General features: G+C 58.6%; 11 protein-coding genes across 11 annotated transcripts; 4 read left to right on the forward strand and 7 right to left on the reverse strand.

Moving 5' to 3' along the window:
* Positions 1-162: 162 nt before the first annotated feature.
* On the forward strand, positions 163-2,345 carry SCHCODRAFT_02621148 (MFS general substrate transporter). The gene is made up of 8 exons (XM_050345038.1): positions 163-190; positions 263-512; positions 560-625; positions 677-837; positions 887-1,021; positions 1,069-1,225; positions 1,276-1,792; positions 1,843-2,345. The coding sequence occupies exons 2-8, from the start codon at positions 333-335 to the stop codon at positions 2,208-2,210; spliced, it is 1,584 nt and encodes a 527-aa protein (XP_050200366.1). The 5' UTR covers positions 163-190; positions 263-332; the 3' UTR covers positions 2,211-2,345.
* Positions 2,346-4,565: 2,220 nt separating this feature from the next.
* On the forward strand, positions 4,566-5,615 carry SCHCODRAFT_02498588 (uncharacterized protein; the record flags this gene model as incomplete). Its single annotated transcript, XM_050343077.1, has 6 exons — positions 4,566-4,652; positions 4,710-4,721; positions 4,779-5,052; positions 5,109-5,179; positions 5,242-5,499; positions 5,562-5,615. The coding sequence occupies 6 exons, from the start codon at positions 4,566-4,568 to the stop codon at positions 5,613-5,615; spliced, it is 756 nt and encodes a 251-aa protein (XP_050200367.1).
* Positions 5,616-6,414: 799 nt separating this feature from the next.
* Positions 6,415-8,226, forward strand: SCHCODRAFT_02621155 (uncharacterized protein). Its single transcript, XM_050345039.1, has 4 exons — positions 6,415-6,506; positions 6,557-7,378; positions 7,426-7,706; positions 7,756-8,226. The coding sequence occupies exons 1-4, from the start codon at positions 6,504-6,506 to the stop codon at positions 7,829-7,831; spliced, it is 1,182 nt and encodes a 393-aa protein (XP_050200368.1). The 5' UTR covers positions 6,415-6,503; the 3' UTR covers positions 7,832-8,226.
* Positions 7,568-8,032, reverse strand: SCHCODRAFT_01036752 (uncharacterized protein; the record flags this gene model as incomplete). Its single annotated transcript, XM_003037755.1, has 2 exons — positions 7,568-7,706; positions 7,756-8,032. One exon carries the CDS (start codon positions 8,030-8,032, stop codon positions 7,862-7,864), a length of 171 nt encoding a protein of 56 aa, XP_003037801.1. The 3' UTR covers positions 7,568-7,706; positions 7,756-7,861.
* Positions 8,121-8,381, reverse strand: SCHCODRAFT_02437328 (uncharacterized protein; the record flags this gene model as incomplete). Its single annotated transcript, XM_050342527.1, has 1 exon — positions 8,121-8,381. A coding segment is annotated over one exon (261 nt), but the record flags the coding sequence as incomplete, so codon positions are not given.
* A 1,475-nt stretch (positions 8,382-9,856) lies between these two features.
* On the reverse strand, positions 9,857-10,063 carry SCHCODRAFT_02498806 (uncharacterized protein; the record flags this gene model as incomplete). Its single annotated transcript, XM_003037756.2, has 1 exon — positions 9,857-10,063. One exon carries the CDS (start codon positions 10,061-10,063, stop codon positions 9,857-9,859), a length of 207 nt encoding a protein of 68 aa, XP_003037802.1.
* Positions 10,064-11,083: 1,020 nt separating this feature from the next.
* On the reverse strand, positions 11,084-11,860 carry SCHCODRAFT_02621158 (uncharacterized protein). The gene has a single exon (XM_050345040.1). It carries the CDS (start codon positions 11,360-11,362, stop codon positions 11,177-11,179), a length of 186 nt encoding a protein of 61 aa, XP_050200370.1. The 5' UTR covers positions 11,363-11,860; the 3' UTR covers positions 11,084-11,176.
* A 936-nt stretch (positions 11,861-12,796) lies between these two features.
* SCHCODRAFT_02621160 (uncharacterized protein) lies at positions 12,797-13,573 on the reverse strand. Its single transcript, XM_050345041.1, has one exon. It carries the CDS (start codon positions 13,073-13,075, stop codon positions 12,890-12,892), a length of 186 nt encoding a protein of 61 aa, XP_050200371.1. The 5' UTR covers positions 13,076-13,573; the 3' UTR covers positions 12,797-12,889.
* On the reverse strand, positions 13,149-13,409 carry SCHCODRAFT_02439582 (uncharacterized protein; the record flags this gene model as incomplete). Its single annotated transcript, XM_050342530.1, has 1 exon — positions 13,149-13,409. A coding segment is annotated over one exon (261 nt), but the record flags the coding sequence as incomplete, so codon positions are not given.
* Positions 13,574-14,314: 741 nt separating the features above from the next.
* On the forward strand, positions 14,315-14,864 carry SCHCODRAFT_02500659 (uncharacterized protein; the record flags this gene model as incomplete). The annotated part of the gene is made up of 2 exons (XM_003036387.2): positions 14,315-14,386; positions 14,424-14,864. 2 exons carry the CDS (start codon positions 14,315-14,317, stop codon positions 14,862-14,864), a joined length of 513 nt encoding a protein of 170 aa, XP_003036433.1.
* An 81-nt stretch (positions 14,865-14,945) lies between these two features.
* On the reverse strand, positions 14,946-15,431 carry SCHCODRAFT_02498684 (uncharacterized protein; the record flags this gene model as incomplete). Its single annotated transcript, XM_050343078.1, has 1 exon — positions 14,946-15,431. A coding segment is annotated over one exon (486 nt), but the record flags the coding sequence as incomplete, so codon positions are not given.
* Between the last annotated feature and the right edge of the window lie 13 nt (positions 15,432-15,444).

Here is a 15,444-nt window from a genome sequence, read left to right on the forward strand (position 1 = left end):
GGAGTGAATGAAGTTGAACTTGTCACGTGCAAGTTCGGCAACGCCCGGCCTGTGAATCAGACACAGGCGCTCTGGGCGGCTATTTATCCTTCTAAACCTCGAGCTGCGCCCATGTCCAAATGAGAGCTGTGATAAGGCAGTCCTCAATGGCTTCAATAACGGCAAGATGCAAGCAAACGTAGAAATATTGGTGAGCGCGGACGAGACCGACTGCGGGCATGTTCCAGTCGGCGTTGCCGTCGGCATCTGACTCAGAGACAAGTACGCAGCGATAGCGGTGACGCCCCCTGCGTCTCTTGGTTCTTTCCGCCACCAAAGTACAGACTGCCACCATGGAGGCTGAAGAGCGGCAATACGAACCTCACGCTGACGAGGAGTCGCACCTCCTCGACCACTCGCAAAAGCATAGGCACAAGTCGCCGGCGCACTTGAAAAGGCAGTTGGCGATCATCATGCTTCTGCAGATCTGCTCTCCTATAACGAGCCAGTCTATCTATCCGTATATCAATCAGGTGCGTGTACCTCTATCCCACCGTCTGCTACGCTGACCCCTTCTCAGCTTATAAGAGAGATCGGTATAACGGGAGGGGACGACAGAAAAGTTGGTTATTATGCCGGATTAATAGTGCGTCTTTCATGAGCGTTTCCCCTTCGCCGCCACTCACAAAAACATCAGGAATCCCTGTTCTTCGTAACGGAAGCCCTTACCGTGCTTCAATGGAGTCGTATCTCCGACTACATTGGCCGTAAGCCCGTTCTGTTGCTTGGAATGTCCGGCACGATCATCTCCATGCTCTGTTTTGGTCTCTCAAGGACGTTTTGGGAGCTGGTAGTCAGGTGCGTGTGCCGTTTGCAGAAGTTATACTTCCGCTCAGATACCTCCTAGTCGCTGTTTCTGCGGTTTCTTGAATGGCAACATCGGTGTCATGAAGAGTATTATGGGTGACTTGACCGACGCGTCCAATCGCGCGGAGGTATACGCCTATATACCCGTCGTCTGGGGCCTCGGGGCTACGCTAGGGTGCGTATCATCTGCACTGGCCTCTCCTCCTTCTCATCACCTTGCAGTCCCTTCCTCGGTGGCTGGCTTGCGCGCCCGCACGATCGCTGGCCGCGCGCCTTTTCCGCCCAATTCTGGCAAGACTACCCCTACTTCTTCCCCTGCCTCGTCACCGCCAGCTACGTTGTTTTCGCCTTCCTCATCACCGCGTTCTTCTTCCGCGAGGTAAATCCGATTCTTCCTTTGTCTTCCCCCTCACTCACACATTGCCCCAGACCCTCCCCACCCGCCACTCCCTCCTCGCCCGCCTCAAAAAGCATAAGAAGTCCAAGTCACGCTCCTCCTCCTACGGTAGCACCGACTCCCCGGCCCCTGACCCCAAAGACGATCCGCCCGCTTTGCGCGAGCTGCTCACCTTCCCCGTCGTCATCTCCATCGCCAACTACGTTGCCCTCGCCTTCATCGAGAACATGGAGCTCTCGCTTATTCCGCTTTTTCTCGCCATGCCCCTCGAGATCGGCGGCCTCGGCCTTTCGCCGGCGCAGATTGGGTACGTCCTGGGCTCGTACGGCGTGGCGACGAGCGCGTTCCAGGCGCTCTTGTTTGCAAGGATTACGAGAAAGTTGGGCGCGAGGACGGTGTTTGTGATTGGGATGGCGTCGTTCATTCCGATGACGCTGGGTTTCCCGATTATGAGCGTGATGGCGAGGGCGTGGGGTGGGGTGACGATGGGCGTGTGGTTCATGGTGGGGATGTTGGTCCTCATGTTGTGTGTGATGGATCTGGCGTACGGTGAGTACATCCTCAAAGCACGAAACCTCTCGATTCACCTCTGCATGCAGGAACGATCTTCATGTTCGTCACCGCGTCCGTGCCTAATCAAAATGCGTTGGGCGCTACGAATGGTGTTGCCCAAACCTTCGTCTCCATCTCGCGCGCCGTCGGCCCCGCGATGGTCACCTCCATGTACTCCTACTCCCTCGAGCACAACATCCTCGGTGGCAACGCCGTCTACGTCGTCCTCCTTATCATGTGTGTCGCGTCCATCCGCCTCGCGTTCTACCTCCCGCCAAATAATTGGGACGAGATGCCGGAGGAGAGCAACGAGACGAGCGCCCTTGTGGAGGACACGCGCGCGATAGCCCCAGACAGGATAGTCGGCGCTCTTGAGGGAGACAGGGCAGAGGACGTCGCCCACAGGACAGAGTAAATCGCGTATAAGTGCGATGAGTAGAAGGGCAATGACGATGGACTGTAAAGTTAATGTAGGTTACGGCCATTAATGACGCTGACGCTTTAGATGTTAGCTTGTAGATGCGCAATACTAGCAAAGCTTTCGAATGGACTGGCAGTGGGAGGGAGGGAGAAGGGGATGTGTAACGCGGGCGTGGTTGCAGTACACGGTCGACGCGACTGGGTGGCGTATGTCATACGCGCCAAATCGCAATGTAGGTGAGCACCCGCTCCTCCCTCCCAACCATATCTGGGCATCTCTCGCTGCCTCACAACAACCGCTGCTCGACCCCGTTGCCTGGCGATTTCCGCACGACGCTCTGCACCCGACAGTTGCAAACGCAGGCTGCCTACGGTCGCTGGTCAGCTTGACATTGACAGATGGTCGTCTATGGTCGTGTTGCCACAGCTCCTTTTGTCTGGGCTTTCTCACCTCGCTATAGCCGGTGATGCGCCTCCCAACACGCCTTTCAAGCGGTCCCTTATGTGTCCTAGCTGCGGCCCTCGATGATGCAAGTACTCTCGCCTGTCTTCCTTACCCAGGTCCCCTCGTTCCTCGTCCCTTTCGCGGATCGCCTGTGGATGGAACTGTATGCCACTGACTTGCTTTTCCGAGAAATACGCGCTGTCGATGGATGGACTCGTTGCATCACAGGTCCATGCCGTGCCGCCATCTTCATATGACCTCTGCGCCTTATCTATGTCTATTCGATCTGGCCGCCACCGCTGCGACGTGCATCAAGCCCTGTTGAACAGTGGAACACCGGCATTCCTACTTGGGGCTTGAGTGTGGGACCTGCTTGTGGGGATGCATCGTCCGTCCTCATCGCGGGATGCCGCATGCTTTGACGCCCACGCAGCTCACGGTCAGGGCCCAGAAACTCGCTGGAATAGGCTAAGGAGGGCCACCATCTCACAGTAAGCCACAGACATTCCGGCGGAGAAACTGAATTTACAGCTCAAGTTAGAAAGTCAACAAAGCCTGCCAAGTAACACAAGCAAGTGGTCAAGACTGCGAGCGGATGGCTTACTTCGCGCAGCTGGTCGTCGCACCGTGTACCACACCCATACCCTCGTCGTTATTCTACGCGCTTCCGTTTCCCTCACTCAGGGAACGACGGACCAGCCCTTCTTCCTTGGCTGCCCTCTGCCGCATCCTTCTCCCGCTGGCCCTTACGTCCACCATCGGGCTCTCAAGATTAAACTTCGACTCTCACGATGACGAGTTGTACCCTCCGGCTTCCTCCTCGAAGTTTGCGCATCGTGCAGGGTTTGTGGGCGACCTTCGAGGCCTTGAAACTCGGCGCTTAACGAGCCCTCGAGGCCACCGCGAGGGGCGACCCTGCTATCGCTACTGCTCCCGGACACGCATGTTGACCTTCTTTCCCGATTTCTGGACCCCGGAACCGATCCCAAGTCCCTCAGTAACGCGTGTAAACGTGAGAAACCGGTTTGGGATCAATCACAATTAGCGGCCTCAGTGATGTTCTGGAGTCTGCGGTGTTCCCTGCCGCCACCTTCCCCGCCAAGCTGCGCCCGATGCTCGCCCTCACCGTGCCCAGCGAATCCCTCGCCACCGTCCGCGATGAGCTTCCAGCAGGACGGGTGGCACAGGGTGGCACATTGGTGGCAAACCTGCGGCAAAGACCGACTTGCACGCAGTTGCCGGTGCCGCCGGCAACGGTTTAATGAATTTAAATGAGACCCCAGCGGCCCCACGCACGTGGTCGGCACACGGCGTTCCCCGATTCCGTCAATCGTGTCCTGTCCTCAACCATATCTATCCGGTCGCTATCTCGCTGACGATGTTGCCTGAGCTCCCCATGGACGAGGAGCTGTCGCCTTTCCCAATGACATCTATACCAGCGCGAGGCTCGGACGAGTAAGCTTCATGAAAATCCCAATTCAGACGCGGAGCCTCGCCGTGCGGACTCGGAAGTGCGAGAATTCGGAACTCAGATCTTGCGTCCGTCGGGGCGCCAGATCCATTTCAAAAGCAACCCGCCGGCCTTGATGGCTTCGTGTGAGCATCATGGACTGCTGTACGGCCTGGGCTCCTTTTATAACTGGGCTCGAAAGCATCGGGCAGCCCTGGCTTTTCTCCACGCAGTCCCCCGTCTCCCACCTAACCTCTGGCGACCTCTCCCGTTCCATGGTCGTGCAACGTGCCCACGATGCACTTTGCGCGGCACGCGCTACCATCATACAATGTCTACACACGGGCTACCTCTTCAGCAAGTCCGATGTCGTCCCCATCCTTGGTCCAGTGGTATGCTGTCGAGCACGTCGTCCGCTCTTGACATCCCCCTCATCTCGACATGTGTAGTTGTGCATGAGCACAGTGCTCGTCGGCCCGACCGATCCACTCGCGTTTTCGGAAGGCTTTGTCTGGGTCGAGCTGCACCTTATGGCCTTCGAGGTGCGTCACGTTCCTCGTGTCACGTCGTCCGACGAGCTCATCAACCCTTCTCTGCAGACAAAGAATCAAGTGAGGCTGCGCTCGCTCTTTCCTCCGCAGTTCCGACCCTGACGTGGCTCGCGGCAGATCGTCGGCCTCGACGAAGACAAGCTTTCCAAGCCCGATCGGCCTATTCCATCTGGGCGCATCAGCCCTGAGTCGACGCAGATCCTTTACGTCTGCCTCGTGCTAGCGTCCCTCTTGATGAGCGCTCGGCACGGCCTTCTAGTGCCAAGCGCTATCTATCTTGCTGCGATTGTCGCGTACAACGAGTGCAGTCTCGCCCGTAACTGGTTCTTCAAGTCAGTGCTATCTGCTATCGGCTATGTCTGCTACACCTGGGGAATGTGTGTCTGCTTCGGTACGTCTCTCTCCGACTTTTGCTATGTACTCAATCTGACTGACGCCGCCGGACAGACCACGACCGACCGCTCTCCCGCCTGTCCTTGATGGCACTCGTCATGACGGGGGCGATCTTCGCGACAACCGTTAGCGCATATCCTTTTCGTCAGATAGTCTATATCCTGACCTAGCGCGTCTTCCTATCTAGGGCCAGGCACAGGACTTTCGCGACCGCGAAGGCGATGCCGCCATCGGACGCAAGACACTCGCGCTCCTCCTTCCTCAGGCTGTCGGCCGCTGGTCCCTCGGCGCGCTGCTTGTTGCTTGGACGGGCGTGCTCGTGTGGTTCTGGATGCCACCCGCGACGTTCAGCTGCGCGCTCCTCGCGCTCGCGATAACCACCACCAGCGTCTTCGTATCGGACTACTCGCACGAGTCCGACCGCCGCGGGTACTGGTGGTACAACGTGCGTTTTCTTCCTTTTCTTTCGCCGTTCGTCGCGCTGATCTCTTCCTCTTGCTCTTCTAGATGTGGCTGATATCCTGCCACGCGCTCCCGATTTTCCACCGCCTTCGTGGCTAGGTCCTGTAAACCCCGCGTTTTTCGTGCCTCCATCACCCCAGCCTCATCACTCATCTCAACCGCCTCACTTCGCAAGACTCATCTCACAACACTCACCACACCCATCTCACAATCCTCACCCCTCCCCTCGCAACGCAAGAAACTTACCGCATCCGGACAGTCCTTGCCTAATCCGCATAATCCCTTCCCCTTCGTGTACAGACCTCTTCCTCGCTCTGGGACTCACGCTCGTTATCTCGCTCTCCGCACTCGCTTGCTTTTTTGTGGATCTCGCACGCTCCCCATGGCTCTCATGGACCTCGTACACCATCGCATCGTATCTCTCGCTCCCCGTGGAGACCACATTCTTCCTGTACCGCATATTTTGGAAGGCCCGTTTATGTTTATTCTGCATAGTAGCTAGCTACGCGCTCCTGTACATGTGTGTATGATTTACCTCCGCCGCGACGTACCACTACACTACCTATTTACTTCGAGGCTATAGCTCTCGTACGGCGAGTCTAGTGCTCGTACTGCGGGCGCATAGCACTCGTACTTCGAGTTTATAAGACTCGAACGGGGCTCCTATGAGCCCCTCTACACGCTCTATACTATCTGACTCGCATTTGGTCGAATCTAACATCTTGTCCTCGAAGGAATATGGGAGAGGGACTACTGCCGGACTCAAGAAAGGATTTGTCGACGGACGTTGGTAAGGGGTACTATGACTAGTAGCCATGATCAATTCTAAAAATCCCGAAATGCCGCGAAATTCCCGAAATGGAAAGAGGTCGCGCGCGCGCGCGTTCGTCGCCCTCTTCGCCCGTTTCCTCCATCCTCGAGCCTCGTAGCACATCATATAATACACGACAAACATCTATAATTCTTTGTTGACCCTAATCTGCATAAATGGTATAGTCCCTAGTCATATGAGTGCCGATATGTCAGTGACAATGGGACAGAATGGTCTTGACCTTCTCTCCAACGCAGCATCTCAGCTGTCCACCGCGCCACCTCCCGGGGGCCTGGAGGAGGGTCTCAGGACTCCCCTCAACGACATTACCCAGCCGAACGCCTCCCAGAAGCGCCCCCCATCCCCTCCTTTGACCGACACAACCCCTGCACCGAAGCGCCCGCGACGCACCTGTACCCAGCCAAAACCGGCAGCTTCGCCCCCCGAGCCCCCCACACCTACACCTCGAAAAAAGCGCGGACGTCCTCCGAAGAAGAGGGAAGAGGGACAGCAGCCCAAACGCGCGCCGGGACGCCCTCGCAAGGACAAGCCAGCTGCGAGCGCGGTGACCACGCCGAACGCGAATCAAGCGCTACTCGCGGCATCCCAGTCGGGTCTCGGGCGATCGGAGACGGTGAAGAATTCGCCCGCGACGCCCTCTATCGACCGCCCTCCCTCGCCAGGTGTCGCGTCCAACAAGCAATCCACCGCCGGTCGAGCGATCGGCCAGCCCTTCCCTTCGATCAACTTCATCTCCTACACCCCCTCCTCGTTCGACTTCGGCTCTCCCCCACCCCTAGATCCACCAAACAATTCCTTCTCGTTCAGCAATCTCCCTTCCCCTGTGGTCGCCTCTGGGGCTGCTTCCCTGGCGGAGGAGCAGCACACCGCAGCTTCTGTTGAGGGAGCCGTCCCAAAGCCCTCGCAAAAGCAGCGGAAGTACTCAGTCGCTGACAAGAGCGCCCTCCTCGAAGTCGTCCTTGGCGACAACGTGAATGGCGACAAGATCTTCGACAAACTTCAGGTCGCCTCGAACAAAGTCTGGCGCATGGTACGTCTGCCCCCTGTCGCACGGGACGGTGCCTAATATCGCTTCAGGTGCTCGAGGCTCTTGGCGGGAAGCTTCCCAGTGGTCCTGTCACTGAGAAGCAACTCGGCAGCCTCTACAACACGCTTCTTACGACGTTCAAGCAACTCTACGAGTTCCGTAACTTCACGGGCCGTGGTGCTGATGCGGACGACTACGACTGGGACGACGAAGATGGTCTCGCATTGCATCTCCGCAACTCGAAGAGCAAGGGGTGTGCGATCGACAATCTCAATGCGGCAAACAGTCGCTTGTTCGTGCGTAAAGGCTGGTACGATCTCTTCGTCAATCGGTAAGGTCTCATTGTTCCCAGTATGTCCTTGTATATTGACTTCTTTCAGCTACAAGGACAACTGTAAGGGGACCAGCCGGGAGTGGCCGAGTGGAGACGGTAGCGGAGACGAGGCTAACGTCTAGGCAGCCATGGTCCCCGGACAGCCACACCACCTAGAGGGAGGCGTGACGTCTTAGAAGGGTGAAGAGCGTCACGGTGGACGAGGGAGAGGATCGACGGTGATGGCGGGTCGTGACCGACGATAGAAGAGGGAGTAGGGTAGGGCGTAGCTCGGTAGAGAGAGGAGGGCAGGCGTACTGAATACCACTACACAGTGGACCCATGCGTGAGCCATACATGGGGGGCGCCCACGAGTAGGGTGCCCGGTAGGCAGTGCCGCCAGCGCCTACACGAGGTGGAGGGTAGTGACGAGGGGGCGGCGTCACTAGGGTAGTGGAGAGGCGTATCGGCCAGAGACGCGGCCGGTGGTGGTGATCGGTGGAGGGCGACACCGATCGGAAGGAGGAGGGGGCGCGGTGCAGCGTCAGGATCGAGGGGGGTAGCCTTGATCGACGAGGTGGGGAGAAGGCGCACTGGGGAGGGCGCCGAGAGATGCCCTACGCCGGAGGAAGCGCAAGGAGCAGCGCTGAGACCGGACGTACCACGGCGAGCATGAGCTCCAAGCCAGTGGGGGAAGGGATGACACGATGGATGACGGCATCGGTCAGGGAAGGGGGGTGCGACCAGGACGAGTGGCCAGCGAGGCGAGGGGAGGTGAGCCCACAACGGACCGATGGGAGCGGAAGGCCTGACGAGGGGTGGTACTCCCAAAGGTACGCTTCCCACTGCTGCCAGGGCGGACGACCAACTAGGCCACACCGGGGAACGAAGGGGAAACACACCAGAGCGGGAGGCGAGGGGTGCCACGGCGTACAGGGAGGGCCGTTCCCCGGAGTACTAGCACCACAACCGCTGCAGGGGCGCGGGCGTAGACCAAGCCTGAGGACGCAACCCAAGCCAAGGGAGGCGGGCTCGCTAGGAGGCGGCAGAGGCAGCCGAGGGTGTGGAAAGCCCAAGGCGGCAAGGAGGGGATGGGGCGATCATCGATGGGCGACGCCCACCGTAGCCAACGACGAGCGTTTCTGGATTAGAGAACTCCCAGAGGTTAACTAAGAGCCAGGCGTAGGGGCGCGAGCTAGGCGAGCGGGGAACCAAGGTATATTAGCAGGGAACAGTAACCAGTAAGTACCAACACACCTAGGCGAGCGGGGAACCAAGGAGATCAAACCCAAAGGATCTCCTGATGCCCACTGCCTGTATATATACTGTAGCTATAGTAATCAAGGGGATAGGAGATAACTACTACAGTCATCAGGTCACAAGATCGGTGAGCGATGATGGTGCGATAAGGCGCCATACAGTAGTGGTGGTGGGAGACAGGTAGAGTACTGGCAATGTCCAGGAAGGGGGAAGGAATAAATAAGAGAAAGGGAAAGGGGGAGGTCACCAGAGGGAGAGGAGGAGAAGGGAAGTAGGAGATATAAGGGAAACACACCAGGAATGAGTCATAGGTAATGACTGATGGGGGGCGTCAACACATGCAAACACCATCAGTCCACAAACCAAACAAGACCAAACCAGTTGAGTCCACATCACGCTTGTGGGCGCTTGTGGGTGGCGTGGATATCCCCTGACATCACCCCCTCTCTAGGGCGCGACGTCCCGACGCGCAAGGCCAGCACAAGAGAAAGGGAGGACCCCCTCACTAGGCGCGGCGCAAGGCGACGACCGGGGTGGTGGGCGGGTGAAGGAGGATGGAAAGGATAAGGGAGGGGGGGAGGGAAAAAGAGGCCTCAAAGGGCACCTCCCGCTGGTCGGATGCTAAGACTACTAGAGTCGTCGCAACCTCCCGTTGGTCAGTTGCTCCTCCAAGATGGTCGCGTACCTCCCTTTGGTCGTTACACTCCCTATACCCTTTCACCCCTTCACTAAGGTGCCGCGTCCCGAGGCACTAAGGCGACCAGGTGCACACCCAAGAAGGTGAAGAAGGGTGGGTGGGCGAGGAAAAGAGCGCGCGGAGGCGCCCTGCCCAACTGTCCAACATGGCGTAGACCGGCGACGATGAGGGTGACGACGGTGAAGGCGGATGGAAAGAGGGCGCGAAGCAGTCATGTGACAGTGGCCTGTCCCTCGCTGGATGCAGGCGGCTCACTGAGGATGAAGGTGGTGGAGGTGGCGACCGGGTAAGGTGACGAGAGGCCTAGCGGGGCGACGGGGTTCTCCATTCCGTCTAGCAGGTCGACCTGAACATCAACAGAACCAGTGGCGCACGGCGCGGGGGGAGGAGTGCCAAGAGCAGAGAGAGGACGGACCATCCAAGTTGTTTGTCCCATGGTGGCGGCATACCCCACAGCGAGGAGAGGGTCCCGAAGAAGAAGGAATAAATAGTGGCCTTCGTCTGCTGAAGGGGGTGCTCCATCCCACGTCACTCGTCAGAGTCAGAACTCGACGAACATCCCCACATGACTGTAAGGGCGGCCGTCTTGAGGTAGACGGCCAGACGGTGGCGGCAAAGACGGGTGAACCCCAGGGCGACGTTGCCGGTTACTGCACAATGCCGATGGGCAGGCTGGCAGCCTCGTCGCGGGGTAGAGAGCCGTCCTGAAGCCGTGGCGACCAGCACGTCAGTAGGTTGCTCAAGCCTACTAAACGCGGTTGACGGTGGCCGCCCTCCAACCTAGCGATGTCCGCCAATCCCCAAGTGGCGATGACCGCTTCAGTCATGCGCGACCACACCAGAGGCTCAGTCAACACCATCTAGCCATGCGGGCAGCTCTGGGCTGGCTTCCTAACTGCGCGATGGGTGACGAGAGTGTGGTGGGGCCAACCGAAGTCCACAAGAAGAGGGGAGGAGGTAGCCGGAGAAGGAGGATCACCACATCGGCTACACTTGCCTAAGGCGCAGTCGATGGGCATGGCGTAACGTAGCCATCCAAGGGAAACTCAGAGGGCGAAAGCGGCAACACAAACACCACCAAGCAGCCGGGTAACCCGATGGTGTAGCGAAGCGGCAGTGGCCATGAGTGACCTTGACGCCAGTCGGGCACACTGGAGCGGAAGGAGAGGCAGAGTGGTGAGGCAAGGCGGGGAGCGGTACTGGGCACCGCTCGCAACCTAACGCCTGGGATGGGAGAGACACCACAAGGCCAAGGGGACCTGACATGCACGGCAGAGAGGGCGAAGTGGGAGTAATCTCAACCACATGAGCGCGCCATCAACAGTGCAGGCCAAGCACTCAGGACAATGAGAGTGGCCGTCCCAGAGAGGGAGCTCAACGCAGCAAGGGGCTACGGAGTACGACCAGACGTCCCAGTGAAGCGGAGAGATGGAGAGTGTGTAAGGGGACCAGCCGGGAGTGGCCGAGTGGAGACGGTAGCGGAGACGAGGCTAACGTCTAGGCAGCCATGGTCCCCGGACAGCCACACCACCTAGAGGGAGGCGTGACGTCCTAGAAGGGTGAAGAGCGTCACGGTGGACGAGGGAGAGGATCGACGGTGATGGCGGGTCGTGACCGACGATAGAAGAGGGAGTAGGGTAGGGCGTAGCTCGGTAGAGAGAGGAGGGCAAGCGTACTGAATACCACTACACAGTGGACCCATGCGTGAGCCATACATGGGGGGCGCCCACAGGTAGGGTGCCCGGTAGGCAGCGCCGCCAGCGCCTACACGAGGTGGAGGGTAGTGACGAGGGGGCGGCGTCACTAGGAGAGTGGGGAGGCGTATTGGTCAGAGACGCGACCGGTGGCGGTGATCGATGGAGGGCGACGCCAATCAGAAGAAGGAGGGGGTGCGGTGCAACGCCAGGATCGAGAGGGGTAGCCCCGATCGGCGAGGTAGGAAGAGGGTGCACTGGGGAGGGCGCCGAGAGATGCCCTACGCTGGAGGAAGTGCTAGGAGCAGCGCTGAGACCAGACGTACCACGGCGAGCATGAGCTCCAAGCCAGTGGGGGAAGGGACGACACGATGGATGACGACATCGGTCAGGGAAGGGGGGTGCAACCAGGACGAGTGGCCAGCGAGGCGAGGGGAGGTGAGCCCGCAACGGACCGATGGGAGCGGAAGGCCTGACGAGGGGTGGTACTCCCGAAGGTACACTTCCCACTGCTGCCAGGGCGGACGACCAACTAGACCACACCGGGGGACGAAGGGGAAACACACCAGAGCGGGAGGCGAGGGGTGCCACGGCGTACAGGGAGGGCCGTTCCCCGGAGTACTAGCACCACAACCGCTGCAGAGGCGCGGGCGTAGACCAAGCCTGGGAACGCAACCCAAGCCAAGGGAGGCGGGCTCGCTAGGAGGCGGCGGAGGCAGCCGAGGGTGTGGCAGGCCCAAGGCGGCAAGGAGGGGATGGGGCGATCATCGATGGGCAACGCCCACCGTAGCCAACGACGGGCGTTTCTGGATTAGAGAACTCCCAGAGGTTAACTAAGAGCCAGGCGTAGGGGCGCGAGCTAGGCGAGCGGGGAACCAAGGTATATTAGCAGGGGAACAGTAACCAGTAAGTACCAACACACCTAGGCGAGCGGGGAACCAAGGAGATCAAACCCAAAGGATCTCCTGATGCCCACTGCCTGTATATATACTGTAGCTATAGTAATCAAGGAGATAGGGGATAACTACTACAGTCATCGGTCACAAGACCAGTGAGCGATGATGGTGCGATAAGGCGCCATACAGTAGTGGTGGTGGGGGAACAGGTAGAGTACTGGCAGTGTCCAAGAAGGGGGAAGGTATAAATAAGAGAAAGGGAAAGTGGGAGGTCACCGAAGGGAGAGGAGGAGAGAGGAAGTAGGAGATATAATGGAAACACACCAGGGATGAGTCATAGGTGATGACTGATGGGGGTGTCAACACATGCAAATGCCATCAGTACCATACACCAAACAGGACCAAACCGATTGAAGACCAGTCACGCTTGTGGGCGCTTGTGGGTGGTGTGGATATCCCCTGACAGAGTGCATCTCCTCGCCTTGAACCACCAAGGGAGTAGCGGTACAACGTCGGGTCCGTGGACGCAGGCGGACGAGATCAGGAGGGGGTTTGATCTGCTGTAAGGGGACCAGCCGGGAGTGGCCGAGTGGAGACGGTAGCGGAGACGAGGCTAACGTCTAGGCAGCCATGGTCCCCGGACAGCCACACCACCTAGAGGGAGGCGTGACGTCTTAGAAGGGTGAAGAGCGTCACGGTGGACGAGGGAGAGGATCGACGGTGATGGCGGGTCGTGACCGACGATAGAAGAGGGAGTAGGGTAGGGCGTAGCTCGGTAGAGAGAGGAGGGCAGGCGTACTGAATACCACTACACAGTGGACCCATGCGTGAGCCATACATGGGGGGCGCCCACGAGTAGGGTGCCCGGTAGGCAGTGCCGCCAGCGCCTACACGAGGTGGAGGGTAGTGACGAGGGGGCGGCGTCACTAGGGTAGTGGAGAGGCGTATCGGCCAGAGACGCGGCCGGTGGTGGTGATCGGTGGAGGGCGACACCGATCGGAAGGAGGAGGGGGCGCGGTGCAGCGTCAGGATCGAGGGGGGTAGCCTTGATCGACGAGGTGGGGAGAAGGCGCACTGGGGAGGGCGCCGAGAGATGCCCTACGCCGGAGGAAGCGCAAGGAGCAGCGCTGAGACCGGACGTACCACGGCGAGCATGAGCTCCAAGCCAGTGGGGGAAGGGATGACACGATGGATGACGGCATCGGTCAGGGAAGGGGGGTGCGACCAGGACGAGTGGCCAGCGAGGCGAGGGGAGGTGAGCCCACAACGGACCGATGGGAGCGGAAGGCCTGACGAGGGGTGGTACTCCCAAAGGTACGCTTCCCACTGCTGCCAGGGCGGACGACCAACTAGGCCACACCGGGGAACGAAGGGGAAACACACCAGAGCGGGAGGCGAGGGGTGCCACGGCGTACAGGGAGGGCCGTTCCCCGGAGTACTAGCACCACAACCGCTGCAGGGGCGCGGGCGTAGACCAAGCCTGAGGACGCAACCCAAGCCAAGGGAGGCGGGCTCGCTAGGAGGCGGCAGAGGCAGCCGAGGGTGTGGAAAGCCCAAGGCGGCAAGGAGGGGATGGGGCGATCATCGATGGGCGACGCCCACCGTAGCCAACGACGAGCGTTTCTGGATTAGAGAACTCCCAGAGGTTAACTAAGAGCCAGGCGTAGGGGCGCGAGCTAGGCGAGCGGGGAACCAAGGTATATTAGCAGGGAACAGTAACCAGTAAGTACCAACACACCTAGGCGAGCGGGGAACCAAGGAGATCAAACCCAAAGGATCTCCTGATGCCCACTGCCTGTATATATACTGTAGCTATAGTAATCAAGGGGATAGGAGATAACTACTACAGTCATCAGGTCACAAGATCGGTGAGCGATGATGGTGCGATAAGGCGCCATACAGTAGTGGTGGTGGGAGACAGGTAGAGTACTGGCAATGTCCAGGAAGGGGGAAGGAATAAATAAGAGAAAGGGAAAGGGGGAGGTCACCAGAGGGAGAGGAGGAGAAGGGAAGTAGGAGATATAAGGGAAACACACCAGGAATGAGTCATAGGTAATGACTGATGGGGGGCGTCAACACATGCAAACACCATCAGTCCACAAACCAAACAAGACCAAACCAGTTGAGTCCACATCACGCTTGTGGGCGCTTGTGGGTGGCGTGGATATCCCCTGACAACAACCCAAAGGTTATACGACCGGTTGCCCGTTCTTCAGCTGCAGAGCTCAGCGAGGTGGACGACTTCGACGAAGACGACGAGGTCGAGCTCGTTCCGTCACCGACCAAATCACGTCTGCCCAAGTCCGAGAAGTTGCCGGCATCTGCTACTGTCTCCGAGCCAAAGGGGGCCCCTCGCCGTGGCCGGCCCCGTAAGGATGCCAAGGAGCAGACAAAGATCGACACCTCTGGACTCAATACTTACTTCGAGGTCATGGCGAAGTCGGAGGAGCAGTCCGCCGCTCTACGCCAACAGAGATACGAGCGCGTGGCGATAGAGAAGAAGGTTGACTTGGCGCAGAAGATCATTGACGGTGAACGTGCGTCCCCTGGTACATATACCTTCCAGGTTGTGGATAACGCCAATCGCATCTTGGCCGAATTCCTTTCCCTTGGCTTTGGTGATTCCTAAACATACACGTACACCCTCCTTTACTTTTATCTGCATACCCTACTTCAATTCGTTTAATTCCTTGGTTCAGTGTGATTTCTACTACTGGTAGTTTGCCATAGGGCATACAATGTCAAGAAGTTCCCGCCGCTTCTGATGCCCTGCAGTTCGGAGCCACGCTACAGTCTCGTGGCGTGGAAGGTCTGAGGGACCATGCACATCAACTCCTGTGACTGTCGGCACGTCCTCCTCCTCCTCCTCTTCCTCCTCATCTGTATCATCCCCCTCCTCGTTAGCTGCTAGAATGACTTCAGCATACTCGTCGAATGCCTCCGGATGATCCTTGTGATAGAGGCATAAGTTGTGCAGGATTAGCAATGCCTCAATCACCCGCCATACATCTTGCACATCATCATGGTAGCCCATGAGACGGAGTGAATGAAAGCGCATCTTGAGCACTCCGAAGGCATGTTCAACGGTGACGCGTTGCTTGGACAACAGTTTGTTGAAGTCGATCATCCGTCTCCGCTCCGTGTTGGATGTAGCATTTGCCAACTCCTTGTTGCTGAAAGGATGGACGGTGTACGGAGAGGAAGGATAA

This window comes from Schizophyllum commune (assembly GCF_000143185.2).
Source record: "Schizophyllum commune H4-8 unplaced genomic scaffold SCHCOscaffold_5, whole genome shotgun sequence".
In the NCBI taxonomy this organism is placed as follows: domain Eukaryota; kingdom Fungi; phylum Basidiomycota; class Agaricomycetes; order Agaricales; family Schizophyllaceae; genus Schizophyllum; species Schizophyllum commune.